The sequence below is a fragment of the Scyliorhinus canicula genome, chromosome 1 (assembly GCF_902713615.1).
Source record: "Scyliorhinus canicula chromosome 1, sScyCan1.1, whole genome shotgun sequence".
Taxonomy (NCBI): domain Eukaryota; kingdom Metazoa; phylum Chordata; class Chondrichthyes; order Carcharhiniformes; family Scyliorhinidae; genus Scyliorhinus; species Scyliorhinus canicula.
In genome coordinates, this window is record NC_052146.1 from 134,612,919 (window position 1) to 134,640,858 (window position 27,940).

The window sequence follows — 27,940 nt, forward strand, 5'->3', positions numbered from 1 at the left end:
ACGTTGTGGATTATCGAGCAGTGATACAGTAATTATTGCACCGCCTTTTGGAGGGGTTGGCACATACCCCCTCATAATACCCCTCTTCTTGACCATGTTGAGAAACACAGGATGACAATCTCACCAAGCGCAAGTTCTTCAGCACAGACTGTTCCTTTTTCTATCCAGCATAGGACATAAAGACAGAGTGGCAGAGCAAATAAGGGTAAAAGCAAACACAGAAATTGCACACAAAAGCTTCAAATGAACTTCTTGTAGCAGAGTTTGTTATGATGTATATATCTGCCAGCAAATTTTCTTCTCAACAATCACATTATGCTTATGAATCATCGAATCCCTACAGAGCAGAAAGAGGCCATTCAGCCTATTGGGTCTGCACCGACACCTCGAAAGACCACACAACCTAATAATTTGAAGCAGAACTGGGAAATATTGACCCATGTCCTTGCCAACATTTATGCCTCCGCAAAACAGCACAAATGCAGAGGGTCTGAAATTGTCTGGTCACTTATTAATTTCATTGTTGTTGTTTGGAGCTAGTTGTTCATAAATTGGCTGCTGCATTTGTCTAAATGTCAATAATGACTGCACTTCGAAATGTCTCATTGCCTGTGAAGCACATTGAGGTAACTTGAGGTTGTAAAAGCCATTGTTCAGGTGCGAGTTTTTCTTTCCCAAAGCTGTAATATGTATTTGCAGAATATGTGAAGCTGAAAATTTAGGGCGTTACTGAACACCACTATCAAGCCTAAGACATTTGGAAGGAGAACCATCAACTAGTTGAATGAGTTTTTCCAGAAATAGCTCCGGAGGAGCTGCAGATCTAATGATGCCACCATCGTTATAGGGAAAACTGCAATGCAGTAGAGTCCATTCAAGCTGAATTTAATGAAATGCAAGATGGGAATAATAATAAATCAGTACTAGAAGCACAAATCATATTTATCCGTTAGCCTCTGCTGTCACTAACTGAAAATTTAGTTTGTCGTCAATAGCTTAAATTTAAATAATACATTATTTCTAGCTAGTTATACCAGATACCAGCACTTGAGAAACATACTACAGCACATCCATTCAGTAACTCGACAGAAGTACTGAAAGAGGACAGAAGGGGATATTAACAGAGCACAGTTTAAACAAATATTAAAACTGATCAGCTATTCAATCTCAAGCTTCCCAAATAGCAAATCTTTTGGCCTCACCCAGGTTTAACAAAGGATTTACCAAAAAGATACTTGGACGTAGGAGTCAAATTAGAAGCACAGATTGCATAAGTTTGGCTTGTATTCCCCTCATTTAAGGAGGTTGCAGGACAATCAGATCGAGATGCTTGAAAGTATAAAATGGATTTGAACAAAGAACAATATAACACAGGAGCAGGCCGATAGGATGATTACTGGGAAACTATTTTGTATAAGCGAAAATACAGAACACAGTGGCACAGTGACATAGGCCTATAGTTAACAGTCCTATCGCACAGCACCAGGGACCTGGGTTCAATTCCGGCCTTGAAAATCGCTTATTGTCACGCGTAGGCTTCAATTAAGTTACTGTGAAAAGCCCCTAGTCGCCACATTCTGGCGCCTGTCCGGGGACGCTGGTACGGGAATCGAACCGTGCTGCTGGCCTGCTTTAAAAGCCAGCGATTTAGCCGAGTGAGCTAAACCAGCCCCTGAGTGACTGCCTGTGTGGAGTTTGCTCATTCTTCATGCGTTTTAATGGATTTCCTCCGGGTGAACCAGTTTCCTCCCACAATCCAAAAACGTGCACATTAGGTGGATTGGCCATACTAAATTGTCCCTTAGCACCCAGGGATGTGTTGGTTAGGTGGGGTTATGGGGCTGCAGGGATAGTATGGGAGCCTGGTTAGAGTGCTCTTTCAGAGGGTCGGTGCAAACGTGATGGGCCAAATGGTCTCTTTTTGCACTGTAGGGATTCTGTGATCTTAAAATTAGGGTTAGACAATTCAGGAGTAAACTCAGAAAACATTTTTTCTTTACAAATCGTAATGGAAATCTGGAAATTTCTCCCTGGAAAGACTATGGATGCTGGACAAATTAAAATGTTCAAGATTAATAAATTTTTGTTGGGAAAAGTTAATGATTAATAGAGCAAAGCTAGGCAAATTGAGTTGAGGTGTAGATTAGGTATGACCTAACTGACTAGTTGAACATACTGGAGGGGCTGAACAGTTAACATTTATTCCTATATTAGTAAGAGTATCTTACCCACTATCACACAAAACAATTATTTTATTCATTTCTGCCACTGGTTGGCGATACATATATATCAGACCCAATAAAAAAAAGTTGGAGTACTGATTGTTACCCACTAGATGTCATCAGTGTGTTCGACAAATCAACTCCATTGCATAGTGTTCTGACAGAGCATTTCCATTCATTTGAAATGATACTGGGGTCATCAAATTTTCCACTCTTATCATATTGTTATATGCAAAGTACCGAGTGAAAGTTAATTCAGACAAAACACACAAACTAGAGTCCCTTTGCAATTGTAGTTCAGAGCCTAAAACCAGCTGTAAACACAACAGCTTGAATGCAGGAGTTTTTAAAAAATAACAGAACACAAAAATGTTTTTATATTGACATAAGATAATCAATCTTTTTGTTGACATCTATTCAATGGAATATAATTTACAATATACAGAACTCGTATAGCATTGTTGATAAATACATGTGTAAAAATGACAAAAAAAAAGTCTCGGTGTTGCAGAGTGCCAAAAGCCCCGATTTCTAATTAAAAAGGTCAATCAGATAGCACAAATATCTTTGTTCATAATCGAGGTAGACTGATGTATTGTAAAAGTTCTTTAGTATTTCATCTAATAAGAGTTCAAATTAAGCATTCTGCAATGTTACTCACTTAAAATTCTTTTTAAAAAGCACTTACCAAAGTCGCTCCAGAGAGCACTTCTAAGAGGGAGATCAAGTTATGTCCATCACGTAGATCTTCATAAAGATCATTTATGTGCTTCCGTACCTGAACAAAAACAAAACCAGAAATCATCTTAAAGCAATTTTTCCTCTTCACAGTATAGCAATTAAAATGTTGACACATATCTCAAATATTCAGTCAGATTCACTTCCTTTCTCCTTTTTTGAAATTGCTAATTCATCCTGGGACACTGTTTTGCAGTTGGCAACTTTCCAAAAAATAACCATTTTTCACTTGTGAACTGGGACTGTGAATATGCAGGTGGCTATTTAACCACAAGACTGATTACAGACTTAGTTATTCTTAACCTCATCTTTTGCCCATGCAATAGCAGCAGAGTTAATAGGTAAATAACCAGAAGCAACAAGTCTGACCAATTCCCCCTCTCTAGTCCAGGGTCATTGAAACCAACTGTTCTGCTTTGCCACCATCCTTGGAGTTCAGCTCACAACTCAGACCATGTGCTTACATTTATAATAAGCTTTTGTTCTATTCTGATGAGCAACTCCTGCCAAGAGATGTCACAAAATGGTTGCAAACAGATTGAGAAAACTGATGCAATCATGGACATACAAAAGGCTGGTCAAAAAATGAACAAAAAAGATCCACGAAGGAGGTAGGGTGAAGGATTAGGAGTGTGGGGGAGAAAGATGCAACATTCTTTTTTTTTAATTAAATTTGTTTTTGCAAAGGTGATTATTTGTTTTGTTGTCTTTTGACCTCCTTGGTTAGCAAAATTAACATTGCAGATTGGTTGAAGATGACAGTTTTTGTAAATGTAAAATAAAAATTTTCAGTGCCTCATGAATTATCCCTCTGCAAGGAAGCTGTAAATTATTTGACGAGGCCATACTTGCATTCAAAGGGCCCTCAATATTATTACAAAGTAGTTCAGATCTGCACATTAATCCTTACTGAAATGAATAACATTTTTGCTATAGTTTAAAAACTATGCTTTCCATTATGCATTAATAAAATAGACAATAACAAATATACTGCTGTGAAGTACAGAAAGAAAATACTGCATTACACTGTTTTTGAAGACATTATGTATGTTCAAAACACTATGCTTTGGCCCACTTCCTCCTGTGTGCTCTTTGTATCCCTCGAATTTGAACTGCCTGAAAGCCACTTAGCGAGTGCCTATGGGATGCACCTACGCTTTTCAAAACCAAGTGCTAATGTGGACAAACGGAATAACACTACAATGGTAAGCAACTGCTTCTAAAAGAAAATGAGAGTTGTCATTCAAAGAACTTTCTTTCAAAGGGGATCAGAGCTATTTATTTAAAGTCACAATAACCTGCAGGCAGCACAGTAACTTCCAGTTATGATTTTACACCTAGCAATATTACAAAAGATTGTGATAATTTACACCTACTCTGTCACGTAGCACTCAACCTCTTGACTTGCATCACATATTACTTAAATTTACATCGTCAGCAGATATTGCTCTCATTAACTGTTGCATTGGGCGTGAACAATTAACAGCAAATGTGTTTGCAGAGAAGATGGGGTGGTGTGGGATGCAATGACTCAGCTCCTGACCTCATTGCAGCCTTGGGTCAAACATGGACAAAAGAGCTGAATGCCAGAGGCAAGGTGAGCGTGACTGTCCTGGACATCAAGGCAGCGCTGGCCCGAGTATGGCATCAAGGAGCCCTAGCCATATTGGAGTCAATGGGAATCAGGGGGGGGAATGATCCGCGAGTCAACATTCAACCCCTCCACCACCGCCGAAAAGTGGCAGACATGTGTACCATCTACCATACACACTGCAGAAACTCGCCAAGGTTCCTTAGGCAGCACCTTCCAAACCTATGACGTCTACTATCTAGAAGGGCAAGAGCGGCAGATGCCTGTGAACCCAATCACCTGGAGGGTCCCCTCCAAGTACCTCACTACCCTGACTTGGAAATATATCGCTGTTCCTTCACTGTCGCTGGATCAAAATCCTGGAACTCTCTCCCTCACAGCACTGTGGGTGTACCTATACCTCATGGGCTGCAGCAGTTCAAGGCAGCAACTCATGACCAACTTCTGAAGGGCAACTAGGGATGGGCAATAAATGCTGGCCTAACCAGCAACATCAACATCTCGTAAATTAATTTTTAAAAAACAATGGGAGCTTGTAAGAAAGATAATCATGGCTACTTTTAAACTTAATATAAATTGCACAAATAAAGTGGACAAATCAACTTGGCAAAGGCAGCCACGAGGATGAGTTTATAAAGTGTACTCAGGGGGTTTCTTAATACATTCTGAAACAACCAAGAATAAGTTTAACACCCGGTAACGAGAGAGGATTAATAACGATCCCATAGTAACATTTCCCCTACAAAAGAGTGATCACAACATGAGAGAAGTTCACAATTTGACTGAGCTGAGAAACCCAAGTCTGAATCTAGTGTCTTATACTTAAACAAAGGCAATTGGTATGAAGGCACTGTTGGCTAATAAGGACTGGGAAAATATAGACTGGCTAAGGCAGTAGATAAACATTGACAGATACTCAAAGAGCTATTGGGGGGGAGGGGGCGGTGGGAGAGAGAGAGACAGGGTGGCAAGCAAGGGTGTTCACTGTACTCTAAAATCATAAAAGCCCTCAAGAATACGAATGTACTACTGGGCATTTTAAAATATATTTTTGCAGCAGACGTTATTATGTTGTTCTCAGTATGAAGCTTAAGTGGTACAAAAATCATTTTGTGTAGGTTGTTTTGTATCTTTGGGCTACAGCATGCTTGGGAATTAGATTAGGACCAAATCCTAAGGATGTCCAAGAGCCAAAGAAAGAATATTGGGAAGAAAGACACGAATGCTAATCTGCCAGCAGAGTAGAGCACAGTGCGGAGTGCATCAGGAGGGAAGATGGCTGGGGCAACCACACCAAGTGGAGCCGCTCCTATTGCGGTGGATATGCTGGCAGAGGGAATGGTGGCTGAATTCGAACGACAGTTCAGCAAACACTGAATGGCATGGGAGGGAGATGGTGAAGATGCTCATGCAGTTAATGAAGGACTCACTGGCCCCGATAAATGAGACACTCGGACGGATGTCAGAGACGGCGCAGGAACATGGTCAGGTGTTGAAGCACTGTCGAGGCACAGTAACGACCTCGCCTCGCTGGAAGCTGAGTTGCAGATGGTGGAGGACAAGAATAAGGGCCTCAGAGCGAAGGTCGAGAACCTGGAAAATATGTCTCGGCCGCAGAACCTAAAGAGCGTGGCATCAAGAGAGAAAATGCTGGAAAATCTCAGCAGGTCTGGCGGCATCTGTAGGGAGAGAAAAGAGCTAACGATTCGAGTCCAGATGACCCTTTGTCAAAGCTTTGTGGTTTTTCTGGTGCCTCTTACTGTCTTTGTATTTAGTTATTGCCAATTCAAATAACATTTGGGGTTTATTCTTTTTGTTTTGGTTGCTTCTCTCCCTTTTTTGAGGTCGCATGGGTTTGGGAGAGCGTATGGAAGCAGAGAAAGGATTTGTAGTTAATGGGGTGGAGTAGGGGACGGGCAAGTTTGGTACTTTTGAGGTGGATGGGGTGAAGGGGGGGGGGGGTGTCTAAGTCGCTATCAAACTGCAGTTATTTATTGAATGCGAGCAAAGTAGGGGGAGGGGCTGTGGTCAGCTGAAATTGTGAATGCAGCTTATTTGCCGAGGAGGTGTAAATGTTGGGGGTGGGGTGGGGCTAGCGGAGAAAGGTGCTGTTTCAAGAGAAAGTGGTTGGGGGATTTCTGGGAAAGGGAATGGGGGAATAGACTAGTTTGCTGACAGTGACTCTGGGGTTTTTTTCCCCATCCAAATGGAGAGATGGGAGCATCCCTCGGGGTGATGATGGTTGAGTTTGGTGGTTGGGGGGGGGGGGGGGGGGGGGGGGAAGAGGAGGAGAAGAGTTTGGTGACCTGGAATGTGCAGGTGCTGGTGGGGCCGGTAAAATGGGTGAGAGTTTTTGCTTATTTGAAGAGTCTGAGATTTGATGTGGTGCTGTTGCAGGAGATACACTTGCAGGTGAAGGAGCTGACGGCCTGGAGTTTAGATGTGGGGCTGTTAGCAGATCTGGGGTCTTATGTGAAGATGGCACAAGTGATTGATTATGTAGGGTTCAATAAGAATGGGGAGGTCTCGCGTTCAGTATTGTGGGAGGCCCTGATGGCTGAGGTGAGGAGAGAGAATTTAATGTAAGGCACAGGTCGACAGGGAGGGAAGGGAGGAACGGCAACGCTTGGTGGATGAGATTTTGGAGGTGGATGGTAAATACTCTGAGGACCCCACTCCAGAGCTCCTGGTCAGTAGGAAGAAACTGCAGATGCAGTTTGATTCACTGTCCACAGATAAGGCGGTGAGTCAGCTGCAACACACGAAGGGGACAATGTGTGAATATGGGGACAAGGCCAGTCATTTATTGGCTGGCCAGCTGAGGTGGCAGGCAGTCTCCTGGGAGATCATTTAGGTTTGGGGCATGGGAGGTGGGCTGGTGACCGCATCAGACAAGATGAAAGGGGTGCTTGAGGCATTTTAGAAAAGGTTGTATGGATCGGAGCCATCAGAGGGTGAGTCAGACATAGCAGAGTTTCTGGGGGGATTGGAGTGCTCCACAGTGGAGGAGGAAGATCAGAAGGGTTAGAGGTGCCACTTGGCGTTGAAGAAGGGGGTATGTCGACTGGGGCCAGATGGGTTCCCGGTGGAATTTTACAAAAATTTGCTGACCGGTTGGTACGATTGTTGGTGGAGGCACTTGAAGATTTAGTAACACTGGGTCTCTCCTGGCATCTATCTCACTCCTATTAAAGAAAGATAAGGTTCTGGTAGAGGTTCATAGCGACTGATCCCTTTATTGAATGCTGATGCAAAGAGCTTGGCTAAAGTGTTGCTGCGCAGTTTGGATGAGCGTCTCCCTCAGATTGTTGGGGTAGATCAATCAGGGTTCGTCAAGGGTCGGCAGTTATGCTCTAATGTGCGGTGCCTGTTGAATGTGATATTGTCCCTGTTGGAAGGGTGGGGGGGGGGGGGGGGGGGTAACAAGAGGTTATTGTGGCGTTCGATGCAGAGAAGGTCTTTATAGGGGAGAGTGGAATTACTTGTTCGTGGTGTTGGAGCAGTTCAGGATAGGGCCCAAGTTTTTGTCATGGGTTAAGTTACTATATAAGGAACCCAAGGTCAGCGTTCATATAAATAATGTGAACGAGATATTTCCAGTTGCACAGGGGAACAAGACAGGGATACCCTATGTCCCCTCTCCTGTTCGCATTGGCGATTGAGCCTTTGGCCATCGCTTTGAAGAATTTATATAAGTGGAGGGGGTAGTGGAGCATAGGGTGTCCCTGTAAGCAGATGATCTTCTATTGTATGATGTGGATGCGGTCCGCACAATGGGGGACATAATGCAGCTGATGGAGGTTTGGGGCTTTTTCAGGATATAAACGGAATTTGGAGAAAAGGGAGTGTTTTTCCGTCACTCTGCTGGGGAAGTGAGCTAATCTGGGGATGTTGCTGTTACGTCTAACAGGCACAAACTTCAGGTATCTTGGGGTGCAGGTGGCCTGGGATTGGGCCCGGCTTCATAAATTGAATTTTACAACCCTGCTGAGTAAGGTTAAGGCTGATCTAGAGGTGGGATCGCCTCCCCTATCTTTGGTGGGCTGAGTTCAATCTGTGAAGATGAACAATTTGCCACGGTTTTTGATTCTATTCCAATGCCCAGTGGTTTTCTTTTAACCAAAAGTGTTTTTTTGTGGGGGTGCAAAGATTGAGTTTGCCCTTCATCTGGGTGGGCAAGGTAGCCAGGATTCGGAAAACAGTCCTGCAGAGGGACTGGAAGTCTGGGGTATGGCTTTGCCGATCCTGGTTTATTATGGGCGTTGAATGCGGAGAAGGTGTTGGACTGGTGCAAGGATTCAGGTTCAAGTGGGGGTCGGGGCTGCGGCATTGGTGACGGCCTCACTTCCGTTCTCTCCAGGGTAACCCGGTGGTGATCATAACACTGAATATATGGAGACAATTTCGGCAGTACTTTAAATTAGGAGTGGTGTAAAAGTTGGCACAGATTTTTGCCTACTATATGCTCTACCTGGAAAAATTGGATGTTAGGTTTAAAGGCTGGGAGGACAATGGGGTGAAAGGAATCAGGGATTTGTCTATGGAAGGGCGGTTCGCGAGTTTTGAGGAGTTGTCAGAGAGGTTTGGGCTCCCACTGTCAGAAACCATTTGGTATCTGCTGGTTTGTGACTTTGCAAGGAAGATCTTTTTCGTCATTCCCGATAGTGCTGCCATCGTCGCTGCTGGAAATGGTCTTGTTGCTTGCAGGGACGGAGGAGGGGAGTACTTTGAGAATATACGGGAGGATCCTGGTGGGGCAATTCAACACCCCTGGAGGGGGTTAAGACCAAGTGGGAGGAGGTGTTTGTGGTGGTGTGGGGTGCGAGGGGGAGGATAATTGGAGGAAGGGTGTGCTGTGAAGCCCTACGAAGAGTGAATGCTACATCTGTGTGTGCAAGACTTGGGCTTATACAAAGAATAAGGAAAAGTACAGCACAGGAACAAGCCTTTCAGCCCTCCAAGCCTGTGCCGATCATGATGCTGTAACTTTAAAAAAAAGCCTTTTGCCCTTACTCGGTTCATATTCCTCTATTTTCTCCCTATTCATGTACCCACCCTCATAAATGTTGCTAATGTGCCTGCTACCACCACATCCTCTGCCAGCACGTTTCAGGCACCCACCACTCTGGGGGAAAAAAAACTTAGCCCGCACATTTTCCTTAAACATTTATCCATCTCACCTTGAGATGTGCCCCCTTGCAATTGGCACACTCACACTCGGAAAAAGCCTCTGACTATCCACCCTGTCCTATGCCTCATAATTTTGTAGACCTCTCAGGTCTCCCCTCAGCCTCCACCTTTCCAGTGAAAACAATCGTACATTATTCAACCTCTCCTCATGGACCCTCACTGCAATGAAGTTACTGTGAAGGGTCCCAGGTTTGATTGCCGGCTTGGGTCAGTGTCTATGCGGAGTCTGCACGTTCTCCCAGTGTCTGCGTGGGTTTCCCCCGGGTACTCCAATTCCCTCCCACAAGTCCCGAAAGATGTGCTGTTAGGTAATTTGGACATTCTGAATTCTCCCTCCGTGTACCCATACAGGTGCATGAATGTGGTGACTAGGGGCTTTTCACAGTAACTTCAATACAGTGTTAACATGAGCCTACTTGTGACAATAAAGGTTATATTATAGCCAACATGCTCTCGACCACACACCATCCTGGTGCACCTTCTTTGCACCATCTCCAAAGCTTCCACGTCCTTGACTCATATGCCCATCATTTGTCCCATATATGTTTCAGTCATCTTTGTTGCATGAGGTTTTTATTCTATACAAGAACAAGGATGCATTTCTTGCTTCTAAAACAGTGGTAATATCTATTCAAGCCTCCTCTTTGGGGAGGGCTCTCCCTTTTCAGTGAAAAGTCTAGCATAATAACATCTAAGTGATCCAATCTACAACATTTTCCTTGAGCAAAAACAGGGCCTTCAACCAGCAGTAAACTATATTGAAGAACAACGGCAGTATTTCTCTTCTTTCCTTCTTAATTTACACTTGTCTTAGGATGTAATAATTGCATTCTTAAATTGGAGAGCATCAACCAGCTATCTGGATGCTATTGTGTTATCTACAATGTGAGCACTATTTTTTAAAAACTGAACAGATCTTTCTTTTGGATCCACCTCAGCATTTTAATTTGCAGTAAATATGTAAAACTGCAGAAAATGCATGCAGCAGTTTTATGAAAGTTACATTTAGTCCAATGTTACATGAGGTTAGTTCATTACAAAAATATTTAAATCTTTATCAGTTATTAATACATTTTTTTTCTTCTCATAAATTTAGAGTACCCAATAATTTTTTTCCAATTCAGGGACAATTTAAGTGTGGCCAATCCACCTACCCTGCACATCTTTGGGTGCGGGTTGAAACCCACGCAGACACGGGGAGAATGTGCAAACTCCACACAGAAAGTGACCCGGGGCAGGGATTGAACCTTAGACCTCAGCGGCATAGGGAGCAGTGCTAACCACTGCGCCGCCCTGTGATCATACCATTTTAGTTCAAAGTATATTTTGCCCTTTGACAGAGGTAGCGCAGTGCTGCAAAAATAATTAACCAAATATAATAGAGACAAATAACATTATGAGAATTGTTTACTTAATAGTTTTTAACTATTTTTGATTGTAGAGGAATTCATATCTCCACTACTCAAAAAAAATCCCAAATTACTGTTTCTTCTTTTGAGACTAGTTATTCAGCACTGTATGAATAAATATCAAGTTCCGAATAGAAACTGTCAAGTATCACTGGCATGGAGATTTCACCGAATAGATAGGCTTGGTTTCAAATGACTCAAGTCCAAAGGTGACAGTAATATGATAACTGTACAGAACAGTCTTTCTTTTACCATTCCCTTGGATTATTTGAAAAGGTCTTTGAGAATATGTCCTCAAAATACAAAGCAGGCTTATTCCAAGAAGGGTTACACTGAAGCACATAGATCTCTATTTCTACTGCAGCCCAGAATCCAGAGAGTTCAGTCAGGTAAAATTGCATAGTAAGAGCATAACAAACAAGCATAGATCTTATTCTGTCCAAGATTGTGCAGAATCAAAATGTACATATCAGCACATTCTCCCCGTGTCTGCGTAGACAACCCAAAACCCAAAAGATGTGCAGGGTAGGTGAATTGGTCGTGCTAAAATGGCCCTTAATTAGGGGAAAAAAAGAGCTGGATATTCTAAATTCATTTTTTTTGTAATGTACATATTAGCTTTCTCTGGACTATAATTTTTAAGGGTTATTGATAACTGAAGATCTTACACTCTGTATAAAACTTTGGCAGAGACTGGCCTACATATGCAGTGCAATGCATTCTATCTTGTTCTGCAAATCTACTCATCTTCCTCTCTTTGATTGATCTACAGTTGCCATTCACTTTACAGCTCCAGGATCCAGGTTTACAAACTGTATCACCTGAAGCCACTTACAAATCCTTTGGAATGTGAATGCAGTACAAATAAGGCAAACAAGAATGGGTTTGTCATGCTTTGTTGCAATGAATAAATTTGTAGGACAGAGATATTGACCAATTTGTTATCATGCTTGCTATGAATACACCCAGTTCAATGAAAATAGTTCAACTGGTGACAGTTGTTTACATTTTAGGTACGGGATCCAATCATCTGGTCAAGCAAAATTATGTAACAGCTATTCACGGAGACATTCAATTGGCCTTCATGTAACAACATGAGAATCCAGGTCTCACTACAAATTGTAAAGTTGAAAAGCAATGAACGTTTTGCAAACTTGATGCTACCAGCTCTTATGGAACACATTATCTTCATATTCTTTCCAACTCGCAGACTTCTACTTTATGGGGCACTAATGTGGTTCTACAGCCTAGATATAATGAGAATGATGGATAGCATACAGTACAATGCAAGCAATTATCAATTTTTTTTACAGACTAAAAAAGCAGTCATACTATTTATTTCCCAACAACTCTTTAAGAGAGTGTTCAGAGCACAAGCTCTATTCTCGACTGAATTCAGGATAATTCGGTCTTAATTCCGGTTTGCAGATTGCATTGTTAAAAGTAAATGATTGTTGTAGCAGAAAGGTGCACAAGGAGTGCAGAGCAGCACCGTCTTTGAGAATGTTATGTTTGCTAAGAGGTATTAAAAGATCAAATGCACTGGAGTTCATTGGCAAATTCGTATTCATTTATTGCATTAAAAACTTCACATTCAAAAGTGTTTTCTTACGTTCATTTACAAATGCTTTGACTGAATGAGTTCGCTCATTGATTATCTTGGTTTTCCTAATGAATTTCTCTCTTCTCAAATGTTTACAATCTTTAATCAATTTCACACTTTGGTATACAAACTATATTATACATTCACTTATCTTCAAACTATTTTGAAAATTGATCTTCAGTAGTGGACTTTGAGTCGGAAACACACAATGTTTCTTGATTTTTTAAATCAAGACATTATCCCTGTAGTTAAAGGAAGAAAACTAAACAAGATCCACAAATATTAAATAAGATAAAGATACATTTTACATTGAATAAAATTAGTCAATCAACTTTAATTTACTTCTTTCATACCAAAAGGAAGTAAAGAAACAGTGTGTGTGTGTTTTTGCATTGTCAGTGGTTTTCAGTGGCATTGAATGCAGTGTCTTCTTGGTTGAAGTTACCAAGGGTCAGCATGTAGTCGAAGGGACAGGACATCGAGACAGGCCAGTAATGTACTTCAGGATTATAGTGCATGGCAGAGAGTCTATTGCTGGAGAACCTCTGGTTATGGTAGTATAGATAAAAGAGTGAAACCAAGTATGGACCACCCCACTCATCTGGACAGTGGAAGGTATTCAAGACTGCAGAGATGTCAAGAAGGTATAGTCATTACCATCACAGAGGATGTAACTTGTGACTTTGATTCGGGCTATTTCAGTGGAAAAGTAATTGGAACAATTCAAACATGGTTGTATAAGGAAGATAGGTACAGATATGGGAGGCAATAAGGATTTTGGAAAGGAATAGAGTTTGAAGATGGGCTGGCAGTTTTCTTTTGAGGGGTGGGGGGATTAAGTGTGTTTTGAAAAAAAAGAGGTCCAAACGTAAAAGGGAACAATATTATGGGGGCCAGAAGAAATTTGGTTATGAGTTTGGCGGGAATTGGGTGAAGGAGCCAGAAGATGACTCATGGCCAATATGAACTTGCAGAAGATATTACAGAAGAGAACCTAGAAAAAGATGCAGGTTCGGGATTAGGGAAGAATGGATTCAGTGCAGGCAGTTGAACGAATACATTCCAATTTTGTGACAAAGTACGTGAGTTCCAAAGACATTTTTGGAGAGGGAAAAGGCGTTTAAGGAGAATCAGGGGGATTTATCTTGAAATTCCAGGATGATTTGGGATGGTGTGAAAATTTGGCAGAGAACAGTGAGATCTAATACCACTTGAAGTGGCCCAGCCATATCTGGCAAGAGTTACCTAAAAAGGTAGTTAGGGCCAGAGAAGTCTGGAAGAGCTTAAAAGATCGCTAGCTCCATGCTAAAAGGAGTTAGGCCTTAGAAGAAACCCTTGGAGTCATATGTACGTGGCTAGGTACAACTGGATGACCAGAATTGAGAGAAACCCAGGAACCTCACTGAGGCCAGTAACTAAAATTAAGTAAAAACGTAACTGCATACTTAGGAATCCAAGGGGAACAGAGTCTCATGCGACAAAATTGAAACCTTGCAAGGTGGGCCATCAGCAAGGCAGTCTGAGCTTGAGCGACATTTAAAGAGAATTCCAATGCAAGATCTTCAAAGGTGAAGACTGAAACCCCTTGAGAGAGAGAGAGAGAGAGAGAGAGAGAGCGAGCGCGAGTTTCAACAAGATTGGTTGACCCAGTGTTTACTGACATCTGGGTGGGTGGGTGGTTGAGAAATCCATGAGATCTGTCTTGCTAGCAAGTGCCAGTAATTGTGCAATGTTGGGTGTTCAACCACAATTTAATTGCTAATTCCCATATATCACACAGTAATCCTGAATGCCAGAGTATTAGATACTGTAAATTGTTTATTCTTCTGACCTTGCATAATGTTTATTTTTGTTTGTTCAAAACCCTTGGAATCTTGTGTATTATTCTTTTAGCAAGTGTCTTGAATCTCAAACTTTGTCTACTTCAAACAAGTTGCTAAAGGCCCCTAGCTAGATCTTACCAGATGCCTGGGGTCCGGTCCAGGATCTTAACAAAACCCAAACATTTAAAAGTAATTTAATGCTGAATTAAGATTAAAAAATCAACCCAAATTTGTGTCAGAGCAACAGAAAAACTGAGTGAATTGTGCATCAAGTAAATAGCCATGCAGCAATAAACACAGCTCCAGCCCAATTGGGAGGTTGATAGTATCGGTAGACACTGATAGAGGCATTTGAAAATTTAAACAAAAAAAAGTGTTGACTGTATTTGGTAGCTTATCGGCACTGGTGAAGAGGAAAGAATCAGCTACATCCTCCTGTGAGAAAAGAAAAAGTGTTACATTTGTTTAACAGCTGGGAGCTGAGTGAAGACAGTAACAGAAACCCAGGTAATTCACGTGGAACGTGAGAGGGCTAGGATGTCGGTTCAAGAGGTCAAGGGTGCTTGTGCATCTTAAAAGTTTAAAAGCCGATGTGGCAATGCTACAGGAGACTCACTTGAGGGCGAAGGACCAGGTGAGACTTAAGAAGGGCTGGGTTAGTCAGGTGTTTCACTCTGGATTTGACAGAAGGGCTCAAGGGGTAGTGGTGTTGGTCAGCAAAAGGGTACGCTTCCAGATGGAGAAGGTGGTGGCAGATCAGGGGGGTAGATATGTGATTGTAACAGCGGCGCTGGAGGGGAGATTAGTGGCGCTGTTAAGTGTATACTGTCCCAATTAGGACAATGCGGGATTTGCGAGAAGGTGCCATCTCAGACTTGGACAAACACAAACTGATTGTGTGTGTGTGTGTGTGTGTGTGTGTGTGTGGGGGGGGGGGGGGGGGGGGGGGGGGGGGGTGGGGGGGGGTGGGGGGAAGACTGGAACTTGGTGCAGGAGCCAAGGTTGGACAGATCACAGCCGCGCTCGCTGGTCCCATCAGGGGCGGGGGGGCGAAGGCGCTGGCTGGGCTAATGGTGGAAATGGGAGGGGTGGATCCTTGGAGGTTCCTGCACCCAAGGGTTAGGGTTCTTTTTCTCAGCAGTCCATACGGTATACTCGCGGATCGACTTCTTTGTGGTGGGGAAGGCTTTGCTGGTTGGGGTTAAGGAGTCGGAATACTCGGCAATTGCAGTATCAGATCATGCTCCGCATTGGGTGGATATGGTACTGGAGAAGGGGGTAGCGCAGAGGCCGGGGTGGAAGCTGGATGTTTGGCTTTTGGGGAACCAAGTGTTCTGTGAGAAAATTGAAACGGTAATTAAGGAATATGTAGGTTTCAACTGTACGGGCGAGGTGTCGAAGGCAGTTGTCTGGGAAGCTCTAAAGGCGGTGGTGAGGGGTGAGGTAATTTCGTTTAAGGCCAGGGTGGACAAAGAGGAGAGGTTGGAGCGGCAGAGGGTAATAGACGAGATTTCAGAGGTAGATCGGGGTTACACAGAGGATGGGGACCCATCGATGCTGGGAAAGAGGAAGGAACTACAGGCGAGCTTCGACCGACTGTCTCCCAGGAAGGCGATGCACCAACTGAGACGAGCAAGGAGTGCAGTTTATGAACATGGATGTATGTTAGCAGGTCAGCTCCGGAGGGAAGCAGCGGCAAGGGAAATTCTTCAGGTGAGGGATAGGGCAGGGAAGTTGGTGGTGGCTCCAGAGCTGATTAACAGGGTTTTTGAGGAGTTTTATGAGAGGTTGTACAGGTCAGAGCCACCCGGGGGAGACCGTGAGATGCAGGAATTTCTAGATGGGTTGGAGTGCCCGAAGCTAGGGGAGGGGGACAGGGCGACATTAGAAGGAGCAACAGTGGAGCAGGAGATAAAGGATGTGATTGGGAGGATGCAGTCGGGGAAAGTGGCAGGGCCAGATGGGTTTCCGGTGGAATATTATTAAAAAATTCAAGGATAATCTGGCACCCCTGATGGTGGGGATGTTTGTCTAAAACATGTTTATTGAGATTTTACATTTCATAAGATAATGCAACAGTTACCAAATAATACGTCACCATAAGCAAGGAAGGGATAAGAAGAAAAATGGTTTAACACACGAGCCCAGCAAGGAACAGGATAATGACATCACAACTGGCTTAATACAATCATTAAACAGAACAGGTTGCTCATTTCAACCCGCCAGAGACAAAGGGAGAAACAGGATAGGATCATGAAAATATGACGTCCTGACAAAATGGCGCATGCTGCACAACCCCAAAAAATCATCATGAGAAATCAAGATAAACTCCCCCCCCCCCCCCCCCCCACCTGTCACCAATGTAGGGACCAGGAACAGATTAGTCATATCCATCCTTGCAAGAACAAAAAGCAAATGCACAAAAACCCCAGATCTTCAGGGAGTTACATACATACTGCACAACACAACAAACTCCAAAACCAGGCTCAGGGCAGAATGACAATTAAGAGCGGAGTGGAAGATAGGACCGGCAACAATGACAACATAGTCATATTATGGTCAAGCTGTCAGGGCCTCCCAAGGTAGAAAACAAGAATGAAAAAAAAATCTACCGAGCTATTCCACCTGGTAACACCCACCAGTGAAGAGGAGTTATGAGGAGACTCAATCAACACAAAGGCAACACCCACCCCTCCACAGGGGAAACAACAGGGTACTCACTAAGGCACAGAACATGACCCACCCCGCCGCATACCAAAGAACCCAGCCTCCCAGGAAGCCCCTCCTGACATCCTTGGAGAGTGACATCCAAAGCCCCCGGAACAACAGGATAACAGCCAAAGCACCGGGCCTGGTCTAGCACAGCACCAACCGACACTCAAGAAACTGTCCCACCAGGGCTTCCAGCACATTCCAAAAACCTGCACACCCCCCCGCCCCCCCCCCCCCCCCCGAGCCTGTGCTCTACCAACCCCATCAAGAGCAAAGCACCATAAAATGGTGATTATTCAAGCCCCGGCAAAATGAGGGGCCTCCACCCAATAAGAACCACTGTCAAGACAACCAACAATTAGGTGTTCTGGGAGAGAGGGCCGATTCCCTCCACCCCAGCACAAAAAACTATGCCCCCACCCACCCACATCACCAGGCCAGATCAGGACAAGAGCCAACACAATGTTCACCCGGATAAAGAGAGAAAAAAACAAAATAGTCGTCACACAGCATAGCTCGAGGTGCCAACCGCTGCAGATAGGACATCCACTGCAACTTCTTTCTTCAACAACCCAACCACCACAATAACCCAGGAGAGGAAAACAAAGAGAAACCCAAACAGAGGAAGGGAAAAGACTTGACCTCAAGAAGGAGCCAGAAGGAACCCAGCCCTCCCCAAAATACAAACTCTGCCTAGGCCAAAAAGTGGTTAAAAATGTGGATTCTTAATTCAAAGAACATTTAAATAAAAACAATAAGATACACAAATCCAGAAGAAAAACCCAAAACAGATTAGCTGAGGAGAGGCTATCCTCAATCTTAGTGAGGACTGAACTAACCCCAACAACCATATCATATCCATCCACTCTCCATTCCGCCCCAGCTGCACTTGCCCTCTTGTAAACCAAAAGAAGTAAAACTGCACAAATCAAACTTCCCAGAATTGACTCAAAATAACCTTACAAACACAGGATAACAGGACAAAGTCAATAAACAGCACAGGCCGTCACAGTCACATTCCTGTACCAGCCTCCCCGGACAGGCGCCGGAATGTGGCGACTAGGGGCTTTTCACAGTAACTTCATTGAAGCCTACTCGTGACAATAAGCCATTTTCATTTTTCATTTCATTTCATTCAGGAGGGTAGCAGTTTTCGGAGTGTCTGATGATCCAAGTGCTGTGGTGGAGAAAGAAGCCGACACGGTGGCATTTGCCTCTCTGCTAGTCCAGAGGACGACCTTGCTGATTTGGCGGGAACCCGGAACCACCAAGGGTTGGGACATGGGTGAATGACCTAGCAGAAATCCTACACTTAGAAAAGATTTAGTTTGTCATTAGAAGGATGGACGAGGGGTTCTCAGTGAGGTGGAAGCTGCTCATCAACTTCTTCAAAACGTACCAAAACATCAATGTGGGTAGGGAGGGTGTGTCCTTTTCTTTGGGGGAAAAGGGAGGGTTGATGGTTATATGGAATAAAAAGCTTCATTGGGGGGAGGTAGGCGAGATTGCATAGATGTAGGGTTTGCCACATTACGTTATTATATTGTTTATATGATACATAGAACATAGAACAGTACAGCACAGAACAGGCCCTTTGGCCCTCGATGTTGTGCCGAGCAATGATCGCCCTACTCAAACCCACGTATCCACCCTATACCCGTAACCCAACAACTCCCCCCCCCCCCCCCCCCCCCCCCCCTCCTTAACCTTACTTTTTTTTAAGGACACTATGGGCAATTTATCATGGCCAATCCACCTAGCCCGCACATCTTTGGCCTGTGGGAGGAAACCGGAGTACCCGGAAGAAACCCACGCACACACGGGGAGGACGTGCAGACTCCGCACAGATACGTTATTATATCACGGTTCTTTTGCTATGGCTCTGAGTGTTTATGTTTCTGCACATATTTGGAAATACCTTCAATAAAGAGAGAGCAGAGCCAAAGCTCGCGAAAATGGAACCGCTCGCACGCTCACATCACATAAACCCCCGCACCACCAATATTTTTTTAAAAACACAGATAAATACAACAAGCTGTAACTGTCACTCAAACTTCAGGAATGCTGATGCAACTTTCATTTTCCACTACCTGCTCAGCCCGTTCAAAAGGTGTGGTGTGGCCCACTTCATCAAAACACGTAACCTCTCCTCACCAACATCTTTAATCTACCATCTACTCCTCCTCTAAGCAACTCATCTTGCTCCAGTCATCATTGTTGCATCCTCTGAATTCACTACCCTCCTTGTTCTTCCTTAACCTTTCATTCTCCATGTTCATATTCATAGTCATCCCCTCATAGCCTCGCGACTCCCATCTTCTTGACCACAGGCAAGGATTCCTGTGGCTACTTTCTTGCATATCTCACCACCCATATTAATCCACAAATGAGAAGATTAGATTTGAGGGCAGAACCTTGGGCTTTCTGAAATTGCGCATCAAAAGATGCTCAAGAGAACCAGCTTGCTGAGGAAATCTAAACACCCTAAACGAAATAAATCCCTTGAGATGGATTTTACTGTACATCACAGGAACACTTTGACTGAAAGCAGTATGCACATGTTTAGCAGGGTTAAATCACCTAATTGGTTAACAAATATGGGAGTACTCAATTGTTTCAAGTTTTTAGAAATTCATTTAGGGGATGTGGGCATCGCTGGTTAGGCCAGAATTTACTGCCCATCCCTAGTTACCCTTCAGAAGGTGGTGGTAAGTTGACTCCTTGAACTGCTGCAGTCCTTCCTGTGTAGGTACATCCACTGTGCTGTTAGGGAGGGAGTTCCAGGATTTTGACTCTGCGACAGTGAAGGGACGGCGATATATTTCCAAGTCAGGCTGGTAAGCGACTTGGGAGAGGAACCTCCAGGTGGTGGAGTTCCCAGGTATCTGCTGCTCTTGTCCTTCTAGATGGTCATGGACGTGGGTTTGGAAGGTGCCATCAAAGGAACCTTGGTGAATTACTGCAGTGGATCTTGCAGATGGTACACACGGCTGCCACGGTTAGTCGGTGGTGGAGGGTTTGAATGTTTGTTAAAGGAGGAGCAATCAAGTGGGCTGCTTTGTCTTGGATGGTGTCGAGCTTAAAGTGTTGTTGGAACTGCACTCATCCAGGCAAGTGGAGAGTATTAAAATCCTGACTTGTGCCTTGTCGATGTTTTGACAGACTTTGTGGGATCAGGAGGTGAGTTACTCGCCATAGGATTCCTATCCTTTGAGCTGTCGTGGTAGCCACAGAGTTAATGTGGCTAGTCCAGTTCCGTTTCTGATCAATGGTAATTCCAGGATGTTGATCGTGGGGTATTAAGTGATGGTAATGCCATTGAATATCAAGGGGCAATGGTTAGATCCTCTCTTATCGGAGATGTAATTGCCTGGCACTTGTCATCTCAAGCCTGGATATTGCCCAGGTCTTGCTGTATTTAGACACTGACTGCTTCATTATCCGGGTCATCGCGAATAGTGCTGAACATTGTGCAGTCATCTGCAAATATCCCCACTTCTGATCTTATGCTGGAAGGCAGGCCATTGATGAAGCAGTTAAATTTGGTTGGGCCTAGGACCCCGAGGAACACCTGCCGTGATGTTCTGGAGCTGAGATGATTGACCTCCAACCATCACACCCATCTTCCTTTGTGCCAGGATTGACTCCAATCAGCGGAGAGTTTCCCCCCTGATTCCCACTGACTCCAGTTTAGCTAGGGAACCTTGATGCCATATTCAGTCAAATGCTGCCTTGATGTCAAGGGCAGTCACTCTCACCTAGCCTCTCGCATTGTGTTTTTGTCCATGTTTGAACCAAGGCTGTAATGAGGGCAGGAGCTGAGTGACCCTGACGAAACCCAAACTGAGCGTCTGTGAGCAGGTTATTGCCAAATAAGTACTGCTTGATAGCACTGATGAATCCTTCCATCACTTTGCTGATGATGGAGAGTAGACTGATAGATTGGTAATTGGCTGGATTGGATTTGTCCTGTTTCTTGTATACAGGACATATCTAGGCAATTTTCCACATTGCCGGGTGGATGCCAGTGTTGTAGATGTACTGGAACAGCTTGGTTAGGGGTGCGGCAAGTTCTGGAGCACAAATCTTCATTAGTATTGCCGGAATATTATCAGGACCCATAGCCTTTGCAGTATCCAGTGCCTTCAGCAGTTTCTTCAAGTGGGGAGAATCGTATTGGCTGAAGACCGGCATCTGTGATGCTGGGGACATCTGGAGGAGATAGATCATCCACTCGCCACTTCTGGCTGAAGATTGTTTAGAATACCTCAGCCTTGTCTTTTGTACATATGTGCTGGGCTCCACCATCATTGAAGATGGGGATATTTGTGGAGCCTCCTCCTCCAGTGAGTTGTTTAATAGTCCACCACCATTCATGGCTGGATGTGGCAGGACTGCTGAGCTTTGATCTGATGCATTGGTTGTGGAATCGCTTGTGCAATGATTTAGGCCAGGCCTTTGAGATTGGTCAATTAGAATAAGAGTTCCCCGATTCGCGGCCCAATCAGTGTACATAACTTCTGTGTACATAACAGGGAGTGCCTGATCCTCTGCACTCCCGGTGCAGACAGCAGGCTGAGTGGTCATGGTTGTTCAGCTGTTGGGTTTGTAAATAAAAAGGAAATTGCGGTGATGGGACTTCTGCCTCTGTGGTCTTATTACAGTCGCAACAAGGAAAACGGAACGACCCGAAGAAACCTGCTCGTCGGCAGCTGCCGCATATCGCAGGTAAGCCATTGACAGGCAAAATGCCTTTATTCGGAAAATTGGATTCTTTTGACCCTGCAGTGGATGACTGGGTCCAATATGTAGAGCGGATGAAGTACTTCTTCAGAGTAAACTATATAATTCTGGATGGAAAGCAACGGGTCATTCTGCTGACCGCGTGTGGGCCAGCAGCCTTTGCTATCATGTGCAGTCTCACTTCTCCGGAGGCAGCAGACACGAAAACCTTCCAGGAATTGACGGACTTAGTATAAGAGTACTATGACCCTAAGCCACCTCTGATCCTGCGAAGGTACCGGTTTTATTGAGCATTCAGAGTCAGTTACAAACTTTTTAACAAGATTAAGGCGTTTAGCAGAGGCTTGCAAATTTGGCCTGACGCAAATGAGATGCTCTGAGACCATTTGGTATGTGGAATAAATAATTTAGCAATACGGAAACGTCCGTTAGCAGAGGCCGAGCTGGATTGTAAACAAGCATTGCAGCTGGCTTTGTCCTCAGAAAAAGTGGCAAGCGGAGCGCATGAGTTACAGGGTACTCCAATTGAGGTAGACGCCCATACCAGTGAAACTGGGTTAAGGGACTACCGCTGAGGATAGGCAACTGCATAGCCACAGTCAGGAACGACTCGGATACTAAGTTAACCAGGCCCACTCGCAGAGCCCTCTTAAGCAAGGGAAAATTAGGTCCAGACAGACAGCAGCCCCTGCAGCCTTTCGCCTGGCAAGACATTGTAGTTGTTGCCAGAGATCGGAGCCAGAGAGGAGAAATAGAAGCTCAAAGCCATCATCTTGGAGAAGGTCACGTAGGCCAGGGTACAGGAGAATGCACACCCTAGAAGCCCCACCTACCTCCGACGAGTAACAACTAAATTGTGTAACGATGGTGAAATCAAAACCCATTAAATTATCCATAAGGTTGAATGGACGTCCCACACTGATGGAAGTCGACATTGGAGCAGCCGAATCAGTGATAGGGGAAACAGTATTCAATAAAATTTTCACTGGACTCCAACCCTTATTCCTAACCAGGACCTCAGCAAAACTGAGGACATACACAGAGAAACCACTGAGAGTGTTGTGCACAGCACATGGAACTGTGGCTTATGGAGAGCAACTGGTTAGGCTGCCTTTAATGGTAGTGAAAGGTGTGGGGCCAAGCTTATTGGGACGAAACTGGCTAAAAGAGATCCGGCTGGATTGGGTAAACATTTTCCAGCTGGAAAATGGTCACCTGAACAAACTCCTGTGCAAATACCCAGAGGTTTTCCAAGAAGGGCTCGGAACAATAAAGGGACCAAAAGTCATGATGTGGAGATGCCGGCGTTGGACTGGGGTGAGCACAATAAGAAGTCTTACAACACCAGGTTAAAGTCCAACAGGTTTGTTTCAAACACCAGCTTTCGGAGCACTGCTCCTTCCTCAGGTGAATGGACCAAAAGTGACATTGCATGTAGATCCAGAGGGAGTCCCAAAATTCTACAAGGCCCGACCAGTACCCTTCGCATTAAAGCAGAAAGTCGATATGGAAATCAAACGATTGGAGCATGAGGGAATAATAAAACTGGTCTAGTTTGCAGAATGGGCGGCACCCATGATGCCTATCCTCAAGCCGGACGGCTCGGTCCGCCTTTGTGCAGATTTCAAATAAACGATTAATCGCTACTCACAACTGGCCAAATACCCAATTCCCAAGATTGAGGATTTGTATGCAAAGCTGGCTGGAGGACTCCCATGTTCAAAACTGGATATGAGCCACGCATATCTACAGCTGAAGCTGGATGAAGAGTCTCAAAAATTCTCAACAATAAATACCCTGAAGGGCCTTTCTCAGTGTACAAGATTACCCTTCGGGGTATCGTCAGCTTGTGCGATATTCTAGAGGACAATGGAGAATAGATTGCAAGGGCTACGACAAGTCACCAGTTACCTGGACGACGTCCTCATTAAAGGAAAAACAAAGGCAGAACATCTGTGAAACCTGTAGGAAGTCCTTAGGATGTTTTCAGCAGCAGGCGTGCGCCTAAAGAGGGAGAAATGTGTTTTTCTAGCACCTCAAGTAGCCTACCTGGGGTACAAGGTTGATAAATCAGGGCTACACCCTTTGGAGGATCGGGTGAGGGCGATTAAAGATGCTCCGGCCCCCACCACAATCTAGGAGTTAAGATATTTTTTAGGACTGGTGACATATTATGGGAAGTTCATACAGAACAGAGCTTCCATCTTGGACCCCCTACACCAATTACTAAAGGGGCAAGCCTGGGAGTGGTCCGCCCGCCAAGATAGGGCTTTCAAGAAGATAAATGAACAGCTTTCCTCAGAACGTCTTGGCACACTACGACCCCAGGAAAGAGTTGGTGCTCACGTGCGACGCGTCTCCATATGGCGTTGGTGCAGTTTTGGCACACAGAGGGCGAAACGGACAGAAACGACTTATAGTGTTTGATTCCAGGGCGCTGGCAGCAGCAGAACGAAAGTACGCCGAAACTGAAAAGGAAGGATTGGCTGTGATCTTCGCGGTGAAGATATTTCATCAGTACTTGTATGGGCGGAAATACACTAATTACAGACCACAAGCCATTGCTGGGGTTGTTAAAAGACGACAAAGCAATACCACCAATAGCTTCAGCCTGGATCCAGCGCTGGGCCCTACTACTGGCAGAGTACCAGTATCAACTGGAGCATCGGCCAGGAACCCGGGTGGCAAACGTCGATGCCCTAAGCAGGTTGCCATTACCGGTCGCCCCGCCATTAGTACCCAAAATAGAGGAAACGGTAACGACGTTACATTTCCTGGACACCCTTCCAGTGGCTGCACAAAGCATTCGTTTATGAACCCAAAGCGACCCGGTTTTATCCAAAATAAAACACAAGGTGCTAGATGGAAAGACTGGTTCAGGCGGAATTCCACCCTTACTGGAGCAGCGTACAAGAAGGGATCCTGCTATGGGGGGCTCGAGTAATAGTTCCAAGTCAAGGCTGTTGAGCCATACTGGCTGAACTATTTCCTTGGGCACCCTGGAATCTCAAAAATGAAGATGCTGGCCAGGAGCTATGTCTGGTGGCCGGGCCTGGACACAGACATAGCGGCATTAGTAAGTCGGTGCCAAGAATGCCAACAAGGGCAGAAGGTGCCACTGGCAGCCCTGATGCACCCATGGGAATGGCCAGGTAAACCATGGTCACGACTTCATGTCGATTTTGCAGATCGGTTATGGGTTCAATGTTTTTTATAATAGGAGACGCCCATTCCAAATGGCTGGACGTCTACAAAATGAATTCTGCAAATTCAACAACTACCATTGAAAAACTCTGCACCTCATTCGCAACTCATGGTATCCCGGCTGAGTCTACTATTCCCGAATTCAGGTGGCAGAATAGAGCGACAGCAAGCAGCCCAATGGAGGGGCCACGACAACACTTGCCAAGAAAGACAGTTCAACACAGGTGAAAATGTATGGGTCAGAAATTATGCGAATGGCCTCACATGGGTAGCAGGAACAGGCCAGGCCAGGCCAGGACAGGACCTGTGTCGTATGAGATACTGTGGGAAAACATGTAATGAAGAAACACCTGGACCAGGTGTGGGCCTCAGGTTAGTTTCCTCCTGCGGAGCCGACTCAAACCAGCATACCAAGGACCGTGGAGAGTCCTCCCCGACAAATTATTCACGTCCCTCCGACACCACTGGTGAGGACATCGGACTTGGACATGGACACAATGGATGATGCCGCAGCTGTACCCCTGCCGCCAGAGGAAAGGGGCGAACTGCCGCTCAGGCGCTCGCATCGGAAAAGATGGGCGCCTAGCCATTATACCCCTGCTACGTCGGAGTCCGAAGTGGAGGATCAACTCGGGTTGATCCCCTGGCTTGGTAGTTATGGTAGAGTGGGGGATATACCAGGCCAAGAGGTGCAGAATGTGGTTGAATACAATTCTGCTGCTGCTGATGGCCCACAGTGCCTCATGGATGCCCAGTCTGGAGTTGCTAGATCTGTTCGAAGTCTATCCCATTTAGCATGGTGGTAGTGCAACACAACATGATGGAGAGTATCCTCAATATGAAGATGAGACTTTGTCTCCACAAGGACTGTGCGGTGGTCATTTCTACCGATTCCATCATGGAAAGAAGCATCTGCAGCAGGCAGGTTGGCGAGGATGAGGTCAAATATGTTTTCCCCTCTTGCTGGTTCCCACACCACCTTCTGCAGCCTCAGCCTAGCAGCTATGACTTTTAGGACCCCGCTTGCCATCCAAGTGATGCTCAGCATGGAGGAGGACTGATTCATCAGCTGATAGTGGCCAGTATGTGGTAACCAGCAGATTTCCTTGCCGATGTTTAACCTGAAGCCACGAGACCTCATGAGGTCCAGAGTTGATGTTGAAGACTCACAGGGCAACTCCTTCCCGACTGTATACCACTGTGCTGCCGACTCTGCTTGGTCTGTCCTGTCGGTGAGACAGGACATACCCAGGAACGGTGATACACCGCAGTGCTGCCCTTGGTCTGTCCTGTCGGTGAGACAGGACATACCCAGGAATGGTGATACTCCTGCCTGGGATATTTTCTGTGAGGTATGATTCTGTGAGTATGACTATGTCAGGCTGTTGCTCAACTAGTCTGTGAGACAGCTCTTCCAAATTTGGCACAAGCCCCCAGATGTCAGTAAGGAGGACTTTGCAGGGTCGACAGAGCTGGGTTTGCTGTTGTTGTTTCCGGTGCCTGGTTCGATGCTGGGTGTTCTGTCTGGTTTCATTTCTTTTTATGTTCTTGTAGCGGTTGAATACGACGAGTGGCTTGCTCAGCCATTTCAGAGGGCATTTAAGAGTCAACCACATTGCTGTGGGTCTGGAGTCACATTTTGGGCCAGACCAGGTAAGGATGGAAAATGACAATCGACAATTTTATTGAGATTAAATTTCACCACCAGCTGTGGTGGGATTCAAACCCGGGTCCCCAGGTCATTATCCTGGGCCTCTGAATTACTAGTTCAGCAACAATACTACTATGCCACTGTCTCCCTTGTAATCAGTAGGTTTCAGGAAAATTTTAATGTTTGTGGCAAAAATAGAAAAAAGAACATGGCAACGTTTAATAATTCAGCAGTATTTGAAATGCAACTGAAAATGGCATTCGTCTGTCAATATATAATTAAAAGTCCATAAAATCTTTTACTAATAATTGCTACTATCCAGTTACTTTTACGACATATTAAATATGTTAATTTGTTTAGCTTTAAACTGTTTTAACATCTTAATTGATAACTATACCAAATGAATGGGAAGCAAAAGGCAGAATCTGAAATTTGAAAGATCAATGTTGTTCTCATGTAAGCGACCAACCATATTACAGTGAGGATATAACTCTTCAATCGGGCACGTCAGATTAAAAATAAAGTTATGTGCTATATATTTACGTACGTAGTGCATTCAATTGGTGAATGCACAAATACCTTGATAATACAAATATAAATGAAGAATGTGGATCCTACATTAATATATGCTTAGTTTGATACCTTTCATTTGCAGTGAGTCTAGTGCCACACCACTTAATTTACAGCTTGAATGAAAGGTGATACATTTACATAACTATCCCTTTTCGTTTCAATGCAAGTTGGGCATTGATAGAAATCCATGAATTGACAGAATTCTAGTAATTTAAATACAGCATTGTTTCACACTGCCCCCCCCCCCCCCCCCCCCCGAAACTATTGATAGCAAGGGGGAAAGAGGGCCAGCTGTGACATTTATAACCTAAAATGTGTTACTGTAAACTGATTTCAAGAAACAGCTCGAGGTATTTGAAAACGCTGCCTCATCGTGCTTTCATGCCATGGTACCCATGCAGAACTGGGAATTGAGACAGGCAGGCAAGATTCTGAGTGTGATTGAACCAAACTGAAATCCTCAACAGAAATCATGAACTTT

General features: G+C 44.6%; 1 protein-coding gene across 5 annotated transcripts in view; it reads right to left on the reverse strand.

Annotated features, from left to right (window-relative positions):
- The window catches only part of macf1a (microtubule actin crosslinking factor 1a), an 837,043-nt gene that overhangs the window by 468,315 nt on the left and 340,788 nt on the right, over positions 1 to 27,940 (reverse strand). For all 5 annotated transcript variants that reach the window (XM_038800586.1, XM_038800577.1, XM_038800561.1 and 2 more), the window contains exon 3: positions 2,911 to 3,000. In XM_038800586.1, coding sequence (XP_038656514.1) covers positions 2,911 to 3,000 — 90 coding nt within the window. The remainder of the gene's footprint in view (positions 1 to 2,910; positions 3,001 to 27,940) is intronic.